At 48.0% G+C, this 20,767-nt stretch overlaps 2 protein-coding genes across 7 annotated transcripts in view; one reads left to right on the plus strand and one right to left on the minus strand.

Annotated features, from left to right (window-relative positions):
- Window positions 1-6,564: 6,564 nt before the first annotated feature.
- DTD2 (D-aminoacyl-tRNA deacylase 2) lies at window positions 6,565-18,827 on the minus strand. 6 transcript variants are annotated; one of them, XM_063947470.1, is made up of 4 exons: window positions 18,742-18,827; window positions 10,993-11,103; window positions 9,775-9,844; window positions 6,565-6,997 (listed from the first exon to the last, which is right to left on the minus strand). In XM_063947470.1, the coding sequence occupies exons 2-4, from the start codon at window positions 11,101-11,103 to the stop codon at window positions 6,672-6,674; spliced, it is 507 nt and encodes a 168-aa protein (XP_063803540.1). In that variant the 5' UTR covers window positions 18,742-18,827; the 3' UTR covers window positions 6,565-6,671. The 6 variants fall into 6 exon arrangements, with proteins under 6 accessions (XP_063803540.1, XP_063803537.1, XP_063803538.1 ...); XM_063947467.1 differs by lacking the exon at window positions 18,742-18,827 and adding an exon at window positions 18,377-18,473; XM_063947468.1 differs by lacking the exon at window positions 18,742-18,827 and adding an exon at window positions 18,046-18,351.
- Window positions 18,541-20,767, plus strand: part of NUBPL (NUBP iron-sulfur cluster assembly factor, mitochondrial) — a 58,908-nt gene continuing 56,681 nt past the window's right edge. Inside the window, exon 1 of the mRNA XM_063947465.1 lies at window positions 18,541-18,645. Coding sequence (XP_063803535.1) covers window positions 18,541-18,645 — 105 coding nt within the window. The remainder of the gene's footprint in view (window positions 18,646-20,767) is intronic.

Below are 20,767 nucleotides of genomic sequence, written 5' to 3' on the forward strand. Positions count from 1 at the left end.
CCGTTACGGTCAGTTACAATACCTCATTGACTGGAAGGGCTCTCTGGACGCCATTTCTTACCCTTCAGATGCCTCCTAAGGCTGGCTCAGCGTTCCAGGACCGGATCCCGCTGTTCCTGAGTTTCCACATGCAGAATGTCAGAGTGGTGATTTCATCAGCCGCGGCCTCCGCTGTGCCCGCGTGGTTAAATATGCGCTTGTCAGTCTGGCGTCTCCTGTCTCCTGTGGCCGGCGTCGCCATTACTGTTTCAATTCTCACATGGATTACAAACCAAACTTCCCTCCAAGTGTCTGCATGGGTGCAGCCATCTTGACTTTTGTCATCTGATCATTTCCACCAATCTGCTGTCTGTATTGTTGATTTGCATAATTGCCTAGCCAACCCCTTCCTTGCTGCAGGTATAAGTAAGCTGTGCCTGAGCAAGGAAGGCGTCAGTGCTTTGGTTGTCTAACCTAGTTCCAGTTTGTCTCTCTCCTGTGGTTGTCTTCCAGGTTCCAGCTCCTGTCTCCAGACTTCTGCTATAGAGACCCGCACCAGCATTCCATCTGCGGTGTAGCCTGACTCTCCACCGGTATTATTATTTCACCGCTCTCAAACTCCAAACTTCATTATCAATCACCTGCTTCCAGCCCAGCTTCCAGCAGTGTACAGCTTCTCTTAAAGGGCCGGTGTCCTTTCTGCAGTTTACCACTCTCCACCGGTATTATTATTTCACCGTTCTCAAACTCCAAACTTCATTATTATTTCATCGCTCTCAAGTTCGTTTATTATTTAACTGGTTCCAGCCAGTATCCACTCCGTACCAACAACAGTCTGGTTCCAGCCAGTATCCACAGCAGCCGTTTTATCTTCAGCAGCCCAGCCTTTCCTGGAACATCAGCTGGTACGATCCTGGGTTCTCTCCATTGCTACAGTCAGGCCTGGTAAGGACTTTCCAACTAGAAGATTATAAGAACTGTCTCACACTACCAGTGCCTGTGGCCCTTGCCACCCTGTAGTACCCAGGAATTGTATTTATCATCTGTTGACTTTTATGTTTCCTTTACTGCTGCTGTGTTACGGAGTTTGTCATAATAAACATCATTGACTTTTATCCTGGTTGTCGTGGTCACGCCTTCGGGCAGTTATTCTACATGTTACTTACATGTCTAGGGGTCTGATACAACCTCCCAGGTTACGTTACATCTCAGCCCCTACAACTGAGGCTGCCTCCCGTCAGCTCAGGCCCTCAGTTGTGACGATAGCAGACGCATGATAGGCTCCAGTGGTCCCTAGTCTAACCCACACAGCCGGCCTATCACTCGGGTAGCTATTCCACCGTCGACACACTGGATATATAATTGTAGTAGATACAGGTCCCAGATGAACTGGATGCAGGACTAGCAGGAAAACTGGGACCAGTTACCAGGACAAAGGAGACTGGGAACTTGTGCAGCGTGCAATGGCCATGTGCTGAGATCACAGAAACAGGCTCTAAGGCAGGGGTGGGCAATTATTTCAGCTGGGGGGCCACTTAACACTTCCAGCGAATATTCGAGGGCCACACATAAAATACTCAACAAGAGTCCCCTTTTTACACATTACGGCAGCCAGCGTGCCCTTTTTACACATTAAAGCAGACAGCGTGCCCTCTTTTACACAAGAAAGAAAGAAAGAGACAGAAAGAAAGAGACAGAAAGAAAGAGACAGACAGAAAGAAAGAAAGAAAGAAAGAAACAGAAAGAAAGAAAGAAACAGAAAGAAAGAATTATACTTACTCTCTCCGCTGGCTCAGGCTCCTCGGTGCAGCTTCTGCAGAGATCTGGGGCAGGGGAGAAGGGAGCCGCAGTAGCGCTGTGTAATTGGTGGAGGCGCTGCTGCTGTCCATCTGCTTCATCACTGATGCCCTCCGCCGTTGTGAATGCTGGGAAGCGCTTCCCAGCATTCACAGTGGCGGAGGGCAGCCTATGATGAACCAGAGGGACAGCAGCAGCAGCGCCTCTACCAATTACACTGCGCTGCTGCGGCTCCCTCCCCCACCTCCCTCCTCCTCCTTCTCCCCCATGCCGCTGCGCTCTTCTCCTCAGTAACTGGCCGCCGCTCCTGCTCACTGCCCTCCCCCCCCATGCCGCCCAGCGCATACCACAGAAAATCCCGGTCAGCTGACCCTGTGACGTGACCGGGATTTCCTCAGTGGCGCCGCGTCTGGGAGCAGTGTAACGCAATGACAAGCGGCTCAGCCTGTCGGGCCGCTTGTCATTGCACTCTGATGGGGCACAGCGGGACAGGCAGGATCGGTCCGCGGGCCGCATGTTGCCCACCCCTACTCTAAGGAGACCAGACTAGAACCTGACTCTCTCTGACACTGAACTCTATCACTGGCACAGTGGTATGTGGATACTCCCTAGTTAAAGGGAAACAGACCAATCACATGATAGTCTGGCTGAAGTTGCAGATAATGAGGTCCCGGTGATCAGTTGCTAGGAAACGAAAACAACAGAAGGGAGCAGCCGGATCCAGGTGCTAATCAACACAGAACTGACAGATTTGCAGCTGCTGCACACATAACAGTACCCCCCTCTTCAGGGGTGGACTCCGGACACCCCATCTGGGCCAAGGGGAACTAACCACAAAACAAGAACAAGGATTGACAAGACAGACTCAATTCCTCCGACAAGATTTATTTTTATTTTTCCCAGGTTGTTTAGGTTTGAACACAGTAATGCCAAATATATTGTCTGAACTGAAGGTACCTTCAACCAAAGGAATTTCATTGGCTTCAGAGTTGTAATCTGAGTTGGAGAGGAACAGTCAAGGTGCAATACTGTGTGGAATTATGTGTATTATGGGCATTACTGTGTGGCATTATGCATGGTTGAACTCAGTGGGGCCCATAGGGGCACATGGTAAACCTCTGGTGGGCCCCACTGTGTGTTGCTGAGTCAGATGCAGAACTAGCAGCGGGGGTATGGGGGCACCAGCCAAAATTTTGCCTAGGGCATCAAATTGGCTAGGGCCGGCTCTGGGAACAGAATGTAGCTGTATACATAGTTTGCAACACTAACTTGTAAAATTCTTCCAGTTCACCATAGAAGAATACAAGATCTGGTTCTTGGTCTTCAGAAGGAGACTGTGAGCTTTGCAGCTTGAGTTTCTTCTCCGAAATTACCATTTCAGAAGCTGGATTGGAAGTCTTTTCTAAGGACAAAGCATGGACCATCCCTCCTGGGGTCACGGCTGGAATCTTCCCTTCAAGGTACTTAATAGAATTATCTTCCCCCAGGGTCACAGCTGAAGTTCCTCCCTCTGGAGTTACAACAGAAATTTTCTCTCCTGAAATTTCAATAGGACTTTCCTCTTCAAGGGTCAAGATAGGGATCCCCCTTACAGGGGTCTCGATTGGAATTCTCTATTCATAGACTTTGGCTGGAATGATTTCTTCAGAGGTATCAACTTAAATCTCCCTTCTTGGGGTCTCAGCTGGAGCCTCCCTAGCTGGGGTCACAACAGGAGCTACATCTTCAAGGGTCACGACTAGAATCCTCTTTTCAGAGGCCTCAACTGGAGTCACCCTTTCAGGGATCTTGGTTGGAACTCCCTCCTTCAGAGGAACATTCCTTTCATGGGTTTCAGGTAGATCTGATGCACTCTCAGGAACTGATGAATCCAATGCTCTTTCTAGGACTATGCAATCATATGCCCCCTCAGGGGCTCCAGGCTTGGATGCTCCTTCTTGAGTCCGAACGTCGTACCCCATGCCTGAGGTCGGTAGAGTGTTTTTTTTGGGGTCTATACATGAGGTTCCTCTCCTAGGATCGGCACCTGGCACATCTTTTCTGGAGTCTGGACATCACATATCCCCTCTCGAGTTTTAACATTGGACTTCCCTTCTGTAGTCAAAATATCGGCTACCCCTCCTGGGGTCAAGCCATAAGCAGACACATTGAGTACTTCTCCAAAGGCCTGGATATTGACTTCCCCTCCAGGGATCAAATCATTGATCATGAAGTCGGATGCCTCACTTGAGGATAAAGAAAGGGGTTCATCTTCTGTGGCAGGAACATAGCTATCCCCATCTGGAGTCTGAACATTGGATGGGACATCAGATACTTCCTCTAGGGCTGGCAAGACTGAGCCCCCACCTGGGGCTGGACACTCGGAGCTCCCACCTGGGGCTGGACACTCCGTGCACCCACCTGGGGCTGGACACTCCGTGCACCCACCTGGGGCTGGACACTCGGTGCACCCACCTGGGGCTGGACACTCGGTGCACCCACCTGGGGCTGGACACTCGGTGCACCCACCTGGGGCTGGACACTCGGAGCCCCCACCTGGGGCTGGACACTCGGAGCCCCCACCTGGGGCTGGACACTCGGAGCCCCCACCTGGGGCTGGAGTGTAGGATGTACTTTCTAGGGCTGAAGAACCAGGGTTTACCCCGGAATAGAGGGATTTACAAAGCCTCAATTGGTTCCCAAGTCTTAACATGGGGCTTCGGGTCAAGGAACCCCAGTTGTTGGCTGGATTCTCCTCTTGGGAACCTTTGGCAACTTTATTGGAAGTTGGGGAGTCAGAGTTGACTTGTGATATTTTAAAAGAAAGCGCTACTTGGACTGAATCAATGTGTACATTAAAATAAAAAATTAAAAAAGCGGTACCTGTAAAAAAAGACATTATTAGTGGTATAATGTTTACACTCTTTTGAGTGAAATGGGTGAAGGGGTAGCCAGCAACACTTATTTTTTATTTTTTTTTGTCCTGATTTACCGGTGGTTTCCTACCTTTCCCTGTACTTATAGCTCCGAGGCAGCTGAGAGCACTGCGGCTCTGGTGTTTCCTCTTCTGCGGCTGTTGACAGGGCTGGCAGCGCTTACGAGTCCCGCTGCGTCCTGCGGGCTGTGAGCTGGTGTGATGTTAATCCCGGCTTCAGGTGCAGCTGGTGTTTCCTCTGCTCGTGTTGCGGCCGATGTTGAGGCCGTGCACAGGGCTTCCTCCTTGGTATATGTGTGATCTCCAACGCGTTTCATGCAATTCAATGCACTTTTTCGAGGAGTGAAATTAATAAAAAGTTATTTTTATTTGGTTTTATTTATATTAAAAAATACCGGGACTTCCGGGTGGAAATGACCTAATTTTTTGGTGGGAACCATGTGCTAAGTTTTTTAACAGCTCTGATGCTGTCCTGCTACAGGTACCACTAATAATTTCTTTTTTTACAGGTACCGCTTTTTTAATTTTTAATTTTAATGTACACATTGATTCAGTCCAAGTAGTGCTTTCTTTTAAAATATCACAATATCAATCCTTAAGAAAGCAGCTTATACCCCATTAGCGCAGTAAATTAAATATATCTAAAAGTCAGAGTTGACTGTTTGAGATGACTTATCGGCCTGGACCTTAATTAATTGAGAGTTGTCACTTCTCCCTGACCTGCGTCGGGAGCAGTCCTTTAAGAAGTGACTTGCGTTCCCGCAATATAAGCAAAGCAGGAGCTCCTTTCGTCACTGGCGCTCAGCCTCTGAACGTTTTACGCGCCGAAAACTCTGGAATCTCCTTTCCATCACCTGGAGTCACCCCGCAACTAGGGGAACCAGAGTCGTTGGCCTCTTCTGCTTTTTTAAGAACGGAAGCGACTCTCACGGCATACAAAGAACTTCCAATCATTTTTTAAAGTAAAACAGTTATTTCAGAACATGGTTTAAACAGTTGCTGTAAAAGAGACTGCAACATCCTCAGTTGTTCAGGACTCCCACTGCTGGCAAACTGAGGAGATAATGAACAGTCATCTTGAGACTTTACTCTTTTGTCCACAAGACTGACACAGATTGGATTTGAAATTTTTTTTGCATGCAGGAATCTGTTGCTGCAGAGTATCTACACGAATTGTAAGACATAGGAAGACTTGTGACAAAAGATTAAGCATATCTTCACAGACTTTCACTTTGCTGTGCAAAATCTGACCGGATTCACTTCCTGGATTGAGGTGGAAGACTGGACCGGATTAGACATAACTGGACTTGAATTTGCCTGGACCGGAGTGGATTTGCCTGGACCGCAGGACTGACAGATTTGCAGCTACTGCACACATAACACGTATGGCAGGGGGAGGCAGTGGGTGACAGCGGAATACAGAGGGTGACAACGGAAGGGGAGAGGAGGCAGAGGGTGACAGCAGAATGCAGGGGATGACGGGGAGGCAGTGGGTGACAGGGAAAGACAGTGGGTGACAGGGGTACAAGCACAGTGTCCTGTGTAGTGTGGATAACAGGGGGCATTGTACCTTGGTGGGGGGCAGGTGCACAACAGCCTCTGTTCTGTCCCTGAAAGGGGCAGGGGATAACTCATTGCTGGTCTGGACTACAGTGGGCCCCTTAATCCACATGGCCCCAGTTCAATGCACCTGCTGCACCAATGGTAGTTCTGCCTCTGCTCATATTCATTGGTGTCATTTCTGTAACACTGCAGACAGCCATATGGTTAAATAATCCAAGCCTGAAGCCTAATCTGAATTGTAGATATACAACAGGTCACTCAATCTTCACATAGAGGAGGAAATAGGAGACGTCAAATACTATAAAAGTCAGTCTGTTTAGAAATGTATTTAATAATTGCCTTTACAATAATCACCTCTGTCTCGTGTTAAATAAAGGAAGTGCTGTCCTTGTCCTGTGATTAGAATTATATGAAGAGCTCAGAATTCTAGTAAGTGTGTGTAGGGTCCATTAGTGTCCAGCTGCAAAACTTGTCTGTTTCCATAAGTTCCATAGCGCAGCGCAGATCCAGCCTCCGCCCATTTGGGGTGAGACTCTAATTCCTGCTGGCACTGAGCTATAAAAAGAGCATACAACTCCATGCCTAGCTCCTTGCCCGCGTTTGAATGGTACTGCATACAACGGCCCTTTGCCTTTCCACCAAGTGTAGCCTGAGGGACAACAAGGACATCTCCTGGGAGTTCTGCAATGGACACATGCTTCCCAGTATCTGACTCACTCAGTTTCACATTCAGGAGAGCGCTCACTGCAAAAAAAAAAAAAAGGCCCATTATAACATATTTAAACAGGTTTTGTCCATTTCCAGTGTTTGGTAGCAAATGGTCAATTGTCATTTGCTCTCATCCATTGCTAGATTTTAATTTCAACCAGCCAGATCTGGCAGATGATCTGCCACATAATTGTACAGTGTATGCACAACTTAAAGGAGGTAATTTAGACCTGATTGCTGGGCTGTTAACTTTGCTGTCCTCAGGGGCATAGCCAGAACTTTTTGGGACCCAAAGCAATATTTTGAAGGGGCCCCCGTCCCAATGCTTCTAAAGACATTTCTCTGCAGCAGTTGTTAATGTTATGCCCTATAATAGTGCCCTAGCTCATTTTCTGAAGCATAGTAGAGCCTTATTTAATGTTATGCCCATAGTAGTGCCCTAGGTTCTTTTATGACTCGTAGTAGTGCTTAAGTTCACCCTATGTCACATTTCAGAGCTGCCAGTACACATTATGCCGCACAGTACCCCCAATTCACATTATAATATATAGTGCTCCCCATTCATATTGTGCCTCATAAAAGCGCCACGGTTCATATTATAACATTATAATGCCCTCCAGTTCATTTTATACCACACTACAATGAGCAGATCCAGGGGCATACCTAGATATATTGCAGGCCCCAAGGAAAAAGTTTGAAAGGACTCCTACGTACCACCCAATGGCGAAAGCTGTATATAACACATGGAACTGTGACAGGGAAGGTGGGCCCTTCTCAGCTCTGGGCCCCATAGCAGCTACACTGCCTGCACCTATGGTAGCTATGGCCTAGGCTGTCCTGCATTGAGATAGTCGCTGCCTCCAGCAGGAGTGTAAATTTGCCGTGCAAGTGTGCGATCCCATGTGTACGCCGAGCTGCAAAAATCCACTGTGTGCAGTCAGTGCAATGAGAACAGGCTGATCGGGGCCAGAGCTGATGTCAGACACCCTCCCTGAAAATGCTTGGGAACACCTGTGTTTTTCTGGACACTCCCCATAAACGCTCAGTTACCACCCACAGACGTCCTCTTCCTGTCAATCACTGTGCAAATTAAATTTTCACACCATCCTGTTGCTCACCGGCGATGACCGTTGTTGTTGGCCGGTGCATTTGCGTATGCGGGGCATACGCAGTCTATTGCTGATCGCCCGCTATGCGATCAGGTCTGAATCACCCCCAAAGCTTCTAAATGTGCTCAACAAGTAACATTATATACTATAAGAACATATGTACAGTTTGTTCTGATTTTATCATTACTGGCAATCATCGCAACTAGAACAGCCGTCTATGAGTTTACTGCCTGCAAACGTTCTTTCAGGCAGCAATAAAAAATATACTGCATTCAATTAAAGGGAACACAGATCTCTAAATGATCCCTAACTTTTGAATTCTGCATTTTCCTGTGAAGGCAATGCAGATGGCAATGATGATGCAGAGGATAGGAAACGTACTCAACCTGCAACTACTGGTGATACATTTGCAGAGTGTGTGTGTGTATAATACAGTATGTCCCAGTATTCTAGATTTATAGGTCACACCTAGTTTACACTTAAGGTGTGTACACACAGTGAGATGTAGCCTTTCGATTTTGACTATATAGTCAAAATCGCAAGGAAAGTTAGTGCATATCGCACGCTGTTTAGTCAGCTGTGATACCGATGTGATCCCGTGGGGTTGGTATCGCAAGACAAGATAGACTGTGCAGGTAAAGGTGCATACACACGGTGAGATTTTGACTTCGCGATTTCTCCTGAACTTCCCGGAGCCCTGAACCCCCAATACTGACTACCTTTATGTAAGATTTTGACTATGTACAGTTTTGGCTATACTACAGTATGTACTAGATTGTACACAATATAGTCAAGAGTGACTTTCCTGCACAGTCTATCTAGCCTTACGATACCGACCCCATCGGAGCTCACATCGGTATCGCAAGCTGTGTACACACGGTGTGATTTGCACTAACTTTTCTTAAGATTAGTCAAAATTGTATGGTTACATTGCATTGCGTGTGTATGCACCTGAAGTCAATCTTCACTATATTGTGTACAATCTAGTACATAGTATAGGCCCTCATTCCAAGTTGATCGCATGTAGCAACTTTTTGCTGCTCGTGCGATCAACTTGACGCCGCCTATGTGGGAGTGTATTTTAGCATAGCAGAGCTGCGATCGCTTGTGCAGCCCTGCTATGCTAAAAATGTTTCCTGCAAAACAAGACCAGGGTCAGACTTACTTACCCTGTGCGACGGATCCAGCGACGAAGGTCCCGGGATTGACGTCAGACATCTGCCCTCCAAACGCCTGGACACGCCTGCGTTCGGATCTCCACGCCCGGAAAACGGTGAGTATCCACCCCAGAACACTTCCCACTGTTAATCTTCTTGCGATAGCGCCAGCGATCACTTTCTTCTCTCTTCTGGTCGTCTTCCGGCAACGGCTGTCACTGGGTAACACGCGCATGCTGGATTGCGGTCGCCACGCATGCGCAGTTCCAACCCGTTTGCACAGCAGCGAAGAACCGCTGTGTGCGAACAGGTCGGAATGACCCCCATAGTCAAAATCTCACGTAAAGATAGTCAATATCAGTGGTTCACGGCTCCGGGGAGTTCAGGGGAAATCGCAAAGTCAAAATTGGAGATAGTCAAAATCTCACCGTGTGTACACAGCTTAATGTACAAGTGTATGAATGTCGGAGGATTTTTGGCCCCCCAAAATGAAAATTTTCTTTTTTGTCCTAGTCATTAAAACCCATCGTTGGAGCTATTTACTTACCTATTTTAGGGATATCATTTTTGTCTGATCCTTTAAAAAAGCATACATATATAACCATACCCCTTTGTATCTGCAAAGAGAGAAAAAAGAGATTGTTATACTTTAACTGTACAAAAAATGCCTTATAGAGAATAGTTCTATAGCACCATGTGATGTATGAATATGCTGCGATCAGTAATTGTGTGGACCTGCTTCGGCCATTATCGAGATGAAGAAGGACCATTTACAGATAGAATGTATCATACAAGCAGTCACTGAAGAGGGAGAGTGTTAGCTCATCTGTCTGGCAAAGGCCCTCATTCCGAGTTGATTTTTTTTTTCGCAGCGCAGCGATCAGGTTACTACTGCGCATGCATATGCACCGCAATGCGCACCTGCGTCGTATGGGTACAAACAGCATCGTTGCTGTGCAATGCTTCTAGCGACGAATCCATTCGCACAACCGATCGCAAAGGAGATTGACAGGAAGAGGGCGTTTATGGGTGTCAACTGACCGTTTTCTGGGAGTGGTAGGGAAAACGCAGGAGAGTCCAGGCGTTTACAGGGTGGGTGTCTGACGTCAATTACGGGACCGGACAGGCTGAAGTGATCGCAAGGGCTAAGTAAGTCCAGAGCTACTCAGAAACTGCAAAAAACGTTTTCGTTCTGCTCGGCTGCACAGGTGTTCACACACTTGCAAAGCGAAAATACACTCCCCCGTAGGCGGCGACTATCTGATCACTGCTCTGCAAAAAATAGCTAGCGAGCGATCAATTTGGAATGAGGGCCAAAGTCCGCTCTCCCTCTTGCTGCTGCTTTGACCGGCGTTTGCAATCAGTCTGCTCACACGCCGGTCAAAACGTTCCAGCAGCGCCCGCGGCTATTTTGAAATAAAAAAATATATATATATATATTGTTTTTTATATGCACAATCTCTGGCTGTCAGACCCAAAAGCAAGAGACAGTGCTGTGTGAATGCGGCAACGACCGGTGCAGGGGTCAAAATCGATATCTGCAGTTGTCGGAAGTCAGCGCCACAACTTGGAACACCACTTCAGCTCCCTAAGTACAGCACCCATGTCATTCTGATGACTTCTCTGCATTATTACATGCAGGGAAGCGGTAACTGCAGCATATAATGTGCGCAGTTACCAAAAATACAGTAACACCAATCTTACATCCCCTCCATGCAACTAGAAGACACTGATTAAGGCCTTCCGGTCTCTGACAACCACCTACCTCCACCCATTCAGCATCAGAGTCTTTACCCTGAGGTTTGACCTGCAGCTTGGCACGTAAACACTGCTGCAGAACAACGCGAGCAGTTACCTCCCGGTCAAGCGCCGCCATCTGTGGTACAAGTAGAAAAAAAAGGGACATGGACATCACATACGTTCTAAACGTTTAGAAATGCATTGATCAAGTGATTGCCTGCTGATGCCAGGTGTGCATTGTGTCACTATAATGATAATAATCAGAAGTTATGGGTAATATTTTAATGTCCATGTCCAGGAAAACCAATATGGCGGATCCCACTACAAGTAGGGTGTACTTTATATCCCTTTAATAAATATGAGCCCAATTAGAATACTAAATTGTCTCAAACAGTAGGGATTATTTATGGAGGGCGGGCATAGTGTGACAGAATAACAAAATAATATACAATCTCGATAAACATTGCTAACCAAGGGCCTAAGTCAGCATGGATCGCTAATTAGAGAATTTGCAAATTGAGCGATTATCAAATGAATGAACATGTGTAGCGTTCGCACTGAGCACGCGCGTGGGGTAATACTGACAGAAAATGCGTACAGATCGTAAATGCAGTGTAGCCGCTATTTAAATGACAGGAAGCCGGTGTTTCTGGGCGGAAACCTGCTGCTTTTTGGGTGTGTCAGAAAACCGCAAGCGCGCCCAGGCGTTTTTTTTTTGGAGGCTCTCTGACGTAAGCGCAGACCACTTCCAGGCCGTCTCCGTCGCAGATTAGTGGCAGCTTCAGAGCTACTCACATTTGCTCAGACGGCAAAGATTCTTCGATATTCTGGGATTTGCGTATGCCTCTGCGACTGTATAACAATCTGCGATGCATTTGCAAATTTGCAGCGGGCATTTTTTCTTTCTGTCAGGGCAGCGCCTTTCTACTTGCAGACAACTGCAATTACTCAGATTAACAATCCATGCTGAATTAGGCCGCAAGTCTTTAATATCGCCATGGAACCTAGTCAGCCTACTGAAGTGGGCAATATGTAAAAGTGGCGATTCCCCAATACTGACCTGCTAATCTACAATTTCTTAGGGGTCATAGAAATCCAGAAGGCTAACAATCCCCAACTTGCTGATTCCAATCATTTTTGGGCCGTAATCAGCGAATCGAGATTGGTATGGTCAGAATGAGGAATTGTACCGATAGATGCCTGATGTATAGTCTATAACACTCAATGAAATGACGCTAGGTAACCTGTCTTCTGAAGGAGGCCCAGAGCTATATAATAATTAGTAATTTTTTTTAAAGAAACTGGCTAAATAAAAAACATGCAAGGTGTAACAGTAATAAGGTATAACGGTGGTTAGCATTTCAGCCCCGTATGTGCTGGGTTCATTAGCTTCATTTCCAGCAGAGCCCTTTCTGTATAAAATTTGTGGGAGAAATGGTGAAAGCACCAAAGGGTAGGTGAATTAGTAGCCAGATATAATGCAGTCATTACAGGCCTGAAAAATTGGGGTCATCTGCAATTTGGTGACTGATTCTTATGGTTTTTGGCATGCTGATTTCAAGTATGACCACCAAATTTCTCTCTGTTTCTTTATGTTTAAAAATAGATGTTACAAGTCCATGTACTGCTTGTTCCCCTCAAAGATCCTTTTAGTACTTGGGGGGGTCATTCAGACCCAATAGCACCCTAGCTTTTTTTGCAGTGGTGCGATCGGGTCTGAACTGCGCATACGTATGCTCTGCAATGCGCAGGTGCGTCGGCCGCCGGCGTCGGGGATCTCCGGACAGCGACTGTGAAGGTGTTGTTTCAGGTCTATGCGATTTACTTTCCATCTGCCTTTCAGCCTGTTTTTGTTGAAAGGCTGCAGATTCCTGTACTGGATGTGATAAACCCCAGGTGGAATGTTGCATGTAAGGGATAATAGGGTAACCTATCCCTGGTATAGGAGCTGGCATTATCCGCTCAGCTATACTGGATAATGTCTGCAGTAGCGGATCTTGCCACGGGCAAGCAGGACTTTTGCCCGGGGCGTCGCCTTCCGGAGGGCGCCGGCGCCATCCGAAAGGCGCCGCACCATGGCAAGATCCGCTACTGCTGTGCCCCCCGCTGCCCGCTGTGCCCCCCCGCTGGTCCCGCTGTGAAGGGAACTAGACTCTACGCGTCTAGTTTCCCTTCGTGGAGAGGACCTTTCCTGTGCGGTGCGCGATGACGTCATCACCGCACAGCAAAGGTCCTCTCCACAAAGGGAACTAGACGCTAGCATTTCAGCGGCGCTACTCTACTGTACAGGGGGCGTAACTGACCACGCCCCCTGTATGAAGCCACACCCCTACTTCCATCTAGTTTCCCTTCATGGAGAGGACCTTTGCTGTGCGGTGCGCAATGACGTCATCGCGCACCGCACAGCATTTCAGCGGCGCTACTCTACTGTACAGGGGGCGTAACTTACCACGCCCCCTGTATGAAGCCACGCCTCTACTTCCATCTAGTTTCCCTTCGTGGAGAGGACCTTTGCTGTGCGGTGCGCAATGACGTCGTTGCGCACCGCACAGCATTTCAGCGGCGCTACTCTACTGTACAGGGGGCGTAACTGACCACGCCCCCTGTATGAAGCCACGCCCCAATGTCCCACACGGGGCGCAAAAAGGACTAGAACTGGTCCTGAATGTCTGTGCAAGACAACATGAAAGATTGTTGGTGCTGCTGTGGAAAGTGTATTTTCCTCACCATTGCTGCTCTTAGACAAGATAAATGAATCACACACCTATACAATGTTGCTACACAATTTATGACTGTAATCACTTTAAAATTTGTTAAAGTGACATACAATCCGACCCTACCCTGCTTTGCACCAACACTGAGGATCAGAATACACAGAAAAACTGACAGAATTATAGTAAAGTTAGCAATTAGTCACAGGTTATACATTAATACAATATGCAATATGAGCACATAATCAACTACAAATACATTTCAAGTATGTAGGAGAACATATTACTGCATTACCTTATATAGGAGTTTTTTAAACGTATTCAGTCGCACAGCGAAAGAAATCAGCAGCAATAGTTATCAGACTCGTATGCATTAGGCACTTATCCAACTGTTCGTACTCACAGGTAGATAGAGACTTAGGGGGACATTTACTAAGCAGTGATAAGAGCGGAGAAGTGAGCCAGTAGAGAAGTTGTCCATGGCAACCAATCAGCACTGAAGTAAAATCTAGAATTTACATACTATAAAATTATACAGAGCTGCTGATTGGTTGATGGGGCAACTTCTCCAATGGCTCACTTCTCTGCTCTTATCATTGCTTAGTAAATGTCCCCCTTAGTACTGTATCACCCGAATCAGGAGAGTGGGATACAGGGAGACTTTACCCTGCTTCAAGGATCGTTCAATACATTAGCGAACGCTGAGTGGATCCAGGCGCTAATAGTCTACACAACCGCTACGTGAACTTACAGTGAACAGTTGCCCAAGTGAACACTGACGCACCAGTCACACAGCCGCCTATGCTGCGAATGGGTCCCTTTAAATACACAGCGTCTCAGACGGAAACAGGAACTCAGTTAATGGCGGGAGACTCGGATGGAAACTGGTCATGGACCGGGGGGGAGGGATGACCAAGGGAGCGTCTGACTCCCCACTGCTGACATCAACCCTAGGGATCGTGGCCTCATACTACCCCTGGAGCCTATGATGCCTAAGGCCTAGCGCTGGTGCACCCGTGGTGGCAGCCGCGTCAGCTACTGTTCGGTAGTCTCCTCCCGAAACAGTGCGGCTGTGTCGGTGTTCTCCTACTAAGCAGAACTGATGCCTTCTCCCCATATGCATGGGCCCGTTGCATGCTGGGTGGCAGAAAGCTTTGACCGTTTGGTGCAAATCTGCTGTTGCGTCATCATATCCCAATGTTATCCCGTGGATAACATGTGGACCCTGCCAGAGAAAAAGAGTAAGACTATAAACATAAAATAATAAAAAGCTTATGGCTGCTAAAAACCAGCAGCCCACTGACAATGGTCCGGCTCCTGCCGCACCAAACAAAAAACTGAATTGCTTGAGCCAGGAGGCGGGGATATAGGGGACTGGCCCATTGCATTCTGGGAGGCCAAAAGCTTTGATCGTTGGTGCTAATTCACTGTCGCTACCTCATATCCCAATGTTTATCCTGTGGATAACCTGTGGACACTGCAGGAGAAATTAACTATTACTACAGGTAAAGAAAGTAGTTACTAGGTAATGTGAGCTCATGTATTACTTTTGGCCATGTGCTATGCTACCTTTAGTTTAACTGTTGGGGTGTGTTACAGGCAAGTCATGCTGCTCCTTAAGTTTACCCATCTATCAACATTCACAGAGAAACAGAGGACCTCATTCAGCTTGGATCACTATTGAGACAAAGATTTTCTCAATCCTGCTTTCTAAAATTCACATGGGAAGAGCCGCCCAGAAAGGTAAAAGAAGCCAACCGATGCAATTTCACTAAATTGTGATCGCAATTTAGCCTACGCGCAATGCATTCGCAGTCCGCTGAAAATCGCCTGATTTGCGATTTTGCAACTGAAGCTGAATAATGCCCAGAATACAAAGATCTATAGTCTACTTCCAGATCTGTACTTTAACATGCTTGACTGCAGCGCCAAACAAGACTGCTCTGCTCCGCAGCCAGTGTTATAAGCATCCCCGGGCACAGTCATGTGCATCACAGACACTAGTTTGCATATAGTATGTTAATAACTATGGGGTATATTCAATTAAAGTCTGATTCATTCCGACTTGCATTTGTCAGAATGGATCCGACAAGCCCTATTCAATGAGCAGCCAAATCCGACTGCCGGATTTGGCCATTCCCGGTGTCCCGTCCTGCTGCTGTCTGTGGTGGCGGGGAGTGCTGTCAGTGGCGGCGGGGAGCGATTTCGGTAGTAAGGAGCCCGGCTGCGGGTGGGGGGGGGGGGGGAGGGGACACCCTGCTATAGAGTTACCTATGCTCTGCTGCCTCTATAGCCCGCCGCCATACTCCCCCATCTCATCGCCTCAATCCAACTTTTTTTTTTTAAGTCGGATTGAGATTGTCGAAAATGGGACCAAAAACTGTCGAATTTGGTCCCGTTTCTGACAGAAGCACGCAGATCGGTGGCTATTCCGCCGATCCACGCACTTTCCGACAAGTCGAAATGCCAGACTTGGCGGAAAAATCTGTGTGGGATTAAATAGGTTGGAACCCCTTCCGAACAGAAAAAGTCGAAATCTGCCGTCTTTCCGACAAGACGGCAGGTTTCTACTTTAATTGCATATACCCCTATGTATTCAGTTTGATTATTGCTTATATTATGAAGTTTGTCCAGGACAAAACCCCACATTAGTGCCTCATACCTCCCAACATTGGGAGAAGTGGAAGAAGGAAAGTTCGGCGCAGCGGGTGTGACCTATAGAAAAGGGGTCGTGGCTTGGAAGGAGTACCCCCCATTTTTCATCACTATAGGAGCATGGCCAGCGCTCTATGAGCTGCTGGCATGCCCCCTGTCCCTTCGTCTCTAGCGTCTATTCACCGCTGCTAGTCAGAGCAGTGACTGACTGGAGCCTCCCAACTCACCCCTCCCCCCCTCACCGCGGGACACTGTGGCCCGTGGGTGGGACAGCAGGACAGTCACGAAAATCGGGACAGTTGGGAGGTATGGTGCCTCTCTATGGCAATAAATTCCATGTTTGGCACCAAAGCAACATGAAATTATTCCCATGTTGCAGTAATGTTTTCTGCAATCTCCAACGCCACACTAGTCTGACAATCTCATCCAAATGGGCTTCCACAGTTTCAGCATTCTACTGTGTGTACTGTAGCTGAATTTCATAGAAATACTGAAACTATTCATATACCCAGGGCACCTCAGGTTTATACATATATATTAAAGTGCAACGGAATTTGTTGCGCTGTATAAGAAACTGGAACACATACATACATATATATATATATATATATATACACACACACATACATATACACACACACATATATATATATATATATATATACACACACATATATATATATATATATATATATATGTGTGTGTGTATAATATTTATACACATATTTATATATCTCTCCTTCTCCCCCACAAACACCAGTCTGTATCTCAATCTCTCCTTCATCCCACAGTCTGTCTCTCCCCAATGACTCCATGCTGCATTCCCAGCTCCCCCACCCCATCCCAAACCCTGCATCCCTTCACCAAAGCATTCTTACCCCGGTGAGAGACACACTTGCGCTGTACTACCCAGTATCCAGACCCAAACACTGCACAGCAGGTACCATGCGGCCCTCACACCCCACCAGAAGAGGCACGGGAATCCTGGCCAGCGTAGCTGCTGCCAAATCCCTTAAATGCTTGCAACAGAGCTGGACCTGCATATACTTGTGCCGCACAGTCACTGGGGGGAAATTAATTGTTTGAAAAGTCGGTTGGGTGTCTGTTTTTTTTCTATTAGATAGTAAAAAACAGACTTCCCAACTGACTTTCCAAACAATAGAATATCCTCCTGAGACTGCGTCCACACCTACAGCTCGCTCTCCTTTTTGGACAAGGTGGCTCACATCGCTGCCGTGGAACTAAGTAGCGTATCCTTGTAGCCCGATACAGGTGTCCCCTTTGACCCCCCCCCTGCATATACCTATAACTGGATGTAACCTTTGCTTGTCAGCAGTGCAAAGGATTAAAGGTGCTGTACTTGGAGCTGATGAAAACTGCATTTCTAATAAAGTAACAACTTGTGGTAAATCATTAAGTAAAATATTAAAATCACGTTTTAAAAACAAGTTATTATTCTTAAATAGTTACATTTAACACTTATTAGATATTTATTGTCATCAATTACACAGTAATTAATCAGAGCTTAGAAATAACTGCTACTGGCTGCTCTACAGGTGATGTGCGGATTGTCACCTGCAGTGCAACTACTAATTCCAGCATGCCATGTGAGTGAGCCACACATTGGGACTTGGCTGTGATTATATACGAACTGCAAACAGTGTGAACCATCCTGTGCTGCTCAAGCCTCACACTCTCTCCCATATGCATACATTAGCAGTTTCCAGTGGCCACGCTGTGTATACTAATCAGTCCTCCTTTTTTGCAAGTTCCAAATTGTCATTGAACAATGCAAGCATTATCTGGTGAGCTGCAGACAGCAGCAGACTGCCACTGCATTACAAGCTCGGCAATCGATAGATTCAGACTGTGGCAGACATTGTAATCAATCTAAGAGATTTGCTCCCGGCAAAGCATACGGAGATTACAACCAGCAGAGGGCTGATTGATTGAAGTCACTCAGAGATACGGGGGGCGATCACTCCCTCTCTCCGTTTCCTTAGATAAATCTACCACTCAATCTCACACACAGATTTTACTCACCGTCTACGCAAAAACTCACGCGCCGTACACTCGCTGCTCATTCATTGGATGTATGAGAAGGAGGAGTGGAACGCACACTTCCGCCATCGGCTGGAACGCACACTTCCTGCTTCGGTCTGCAGGGCACACTGCACAGCGAGAGCACGCGTTGCTAAGTGACAGTGATGGCCGCCGCCAGAGGCTTGTTGCATGGGGCTAGAGCAGCCATGCAGCGGACGGTTCTGCACCAGGCACGGTATGTCCCGGCCCCTGCAGTCTCCCTCAGCTCGGTAAGTGTGCGGATGCGACCTTGCAATGGCGGCGTATTAGGTTCCTTCTGCCCTCCACCAGCACACTATATGAGCGGCTGTGGGCTGGCTACTTACCGCCTACCCCTGCAGTTGTCTCACTATCAGGGCCGGCTCCAGGCCTACTAGCACCCTGAGCGAGAAAATGTAAAAGCGCCCCCCCCCCCCCTATGCGCGCGCCGCAGGCGCGCGCTCTCGGAAAAGTGGGTGTGGCCTCTGGAAAAGTGGGCGTGGCCTCATAACTTCATATCATCAAACTATAAACACATTTTCACACAATTAGCCGCCTTACACATAGCCACAGTAGTGTTCCTTACACACAATGTCTCCAGTATAGTGCCAGATACACATAATGTGCAGTGCCAGATAGACATGACATGCCCCGCAGCAGTGCCAGCTACACATGACATGCCCCGCAGCAGTGCCAGCTAGCCAGCTACACATGACATGCCCCGCAGCAGTGCCAGCTAGCCAGCTACACATAACATGCCCCGCAGCAGTGCCAGCTACACATGACATGCCCCCCAGCAGTGCCAGCTACACATGATAGTGTTCACTTTTTAGGGCATGGTGCTGATCACAGGGAGGGCACTTTTTTAAGTTAGGAGGGCAAAATGATGTACATACTGCTTGTTGTTCCCATACCTATATGCCAAAGAATGGACAGTGCGCGCCGAAGGCGCGCAGCAAAAATTAAGGGGAGTTACTTCGTGGGGAAGGTACGTGGCCACATAATAGTGGCAATTTGCATTACACCACACAGTAGTGCAGCTAATACACACTGCACCAGGTAGAACCTCCTATACACTTTGCGTCAGGCACAGCACTGAGACACATTGCACCAGGGAGAGCACTGAGACACATTGCCTAGCCACAGACGCCTAGCGGGAACACTACATGACATGCCCCCCAGCAGTGCCAGCTACACGTGACATGCCCCCCAGCAGTGCCAGCTACACGTGACATGCCCCCAAGCAGTGCCAGCTACACGTGACATGCCCCCCAGCAGTGCCAGCTACATAAATGGCCACACAGTGCCAGATATGCACCCACAGTTCAGATACATAAATGCCCCCAAAGTGCCAGATACATAAATGCCTCCACAGTGTAGATATGCCCCCCACAGTGCCAGATACATAAATGCCCCCACAGTGCCAGATACATAAGTGCCCCCACAGTGCCAGATACATAAATGCCCCCACAGTGCCAGATATAAAAATGCCCACACAGTGCCAGATATGTCCCCACAGTGCCATATATAAAATTGCCCCCACAGTGCCAGATATGCCCCCACAGGGCTAGATATGCCCCCAGTGCCAGATACATAAATGCCCACATTGCCAGATGCATAAGTGCCCCCACAGTGCCAGAAATGCCCCCACAGTTCCAGAAATGCCCCCACAGTGCCAGAAATGCCCCCACAGTGCCAGAAATGCCCCCACACAGGGCCAGATAAATGCCCCCACACAGGGCCAGATAAATGCCCCCACACAGGGCCAGATAAATGCCCCCACACAGGGCCAGATAAATGCCCCCACAGAGCCAGATATGCCCCCACACAGGGCCAGATAAATGCCCCCACAGAGCCAGATATGCCCCCACAGGGCTAGATATGCCCCCAGTGCCAGATACATAAATGCCCACATTGCCAGATGCATAAGTGCCCCCACAGTGCCAGAAATGCCCCCACAGTGCCAGAAATGCCCCCACAGTGCCAGAAATGCCCCCACAGTGCCAGAAATGCCCCCACACAGGGCCAGATAAATGCCCCCACACAGGGCCAGATAAATGCCCCCACACAGGGCCAGATAAATGCCCCCACACAGGGCCAGATAAATGCCCCCACACAGGGCCAGATATGCCCCCACACAGGGCCAGATATGCCCCCACACAGGGCCAGATATGCCCCCACACAGGGCCAGATATGCCCCCACACAGGGCCAGATAAATGCCCCCACAGAGCCAGATATGCCCCCACAGTGCCAGATATGCCCCCAGTGTGCCAGATAAATGCCCCCACACAGGGCCAGATAAATGCCCCCACACAGGGCCAGATATGCCCCCAGTGTGCCAGATATGCCCCCAGTGTGCCAGATATGCCCCC

The sequence above is a fragment of the Pseudophryne corroboree genome, chromosome 12 (genome assembly GCF_028390025.1).
Source record: "Pseudophryne corroboree isolate aPseCor3 chromosome 12, aPseCor3.hap2, whole genome shotgun sequence".
NCBI lineage: Eukaryota > Metazoa > Chordata > Amphibia > Anura > Myobatrachidae > Pseudophryne > Pseudophryne corroboree.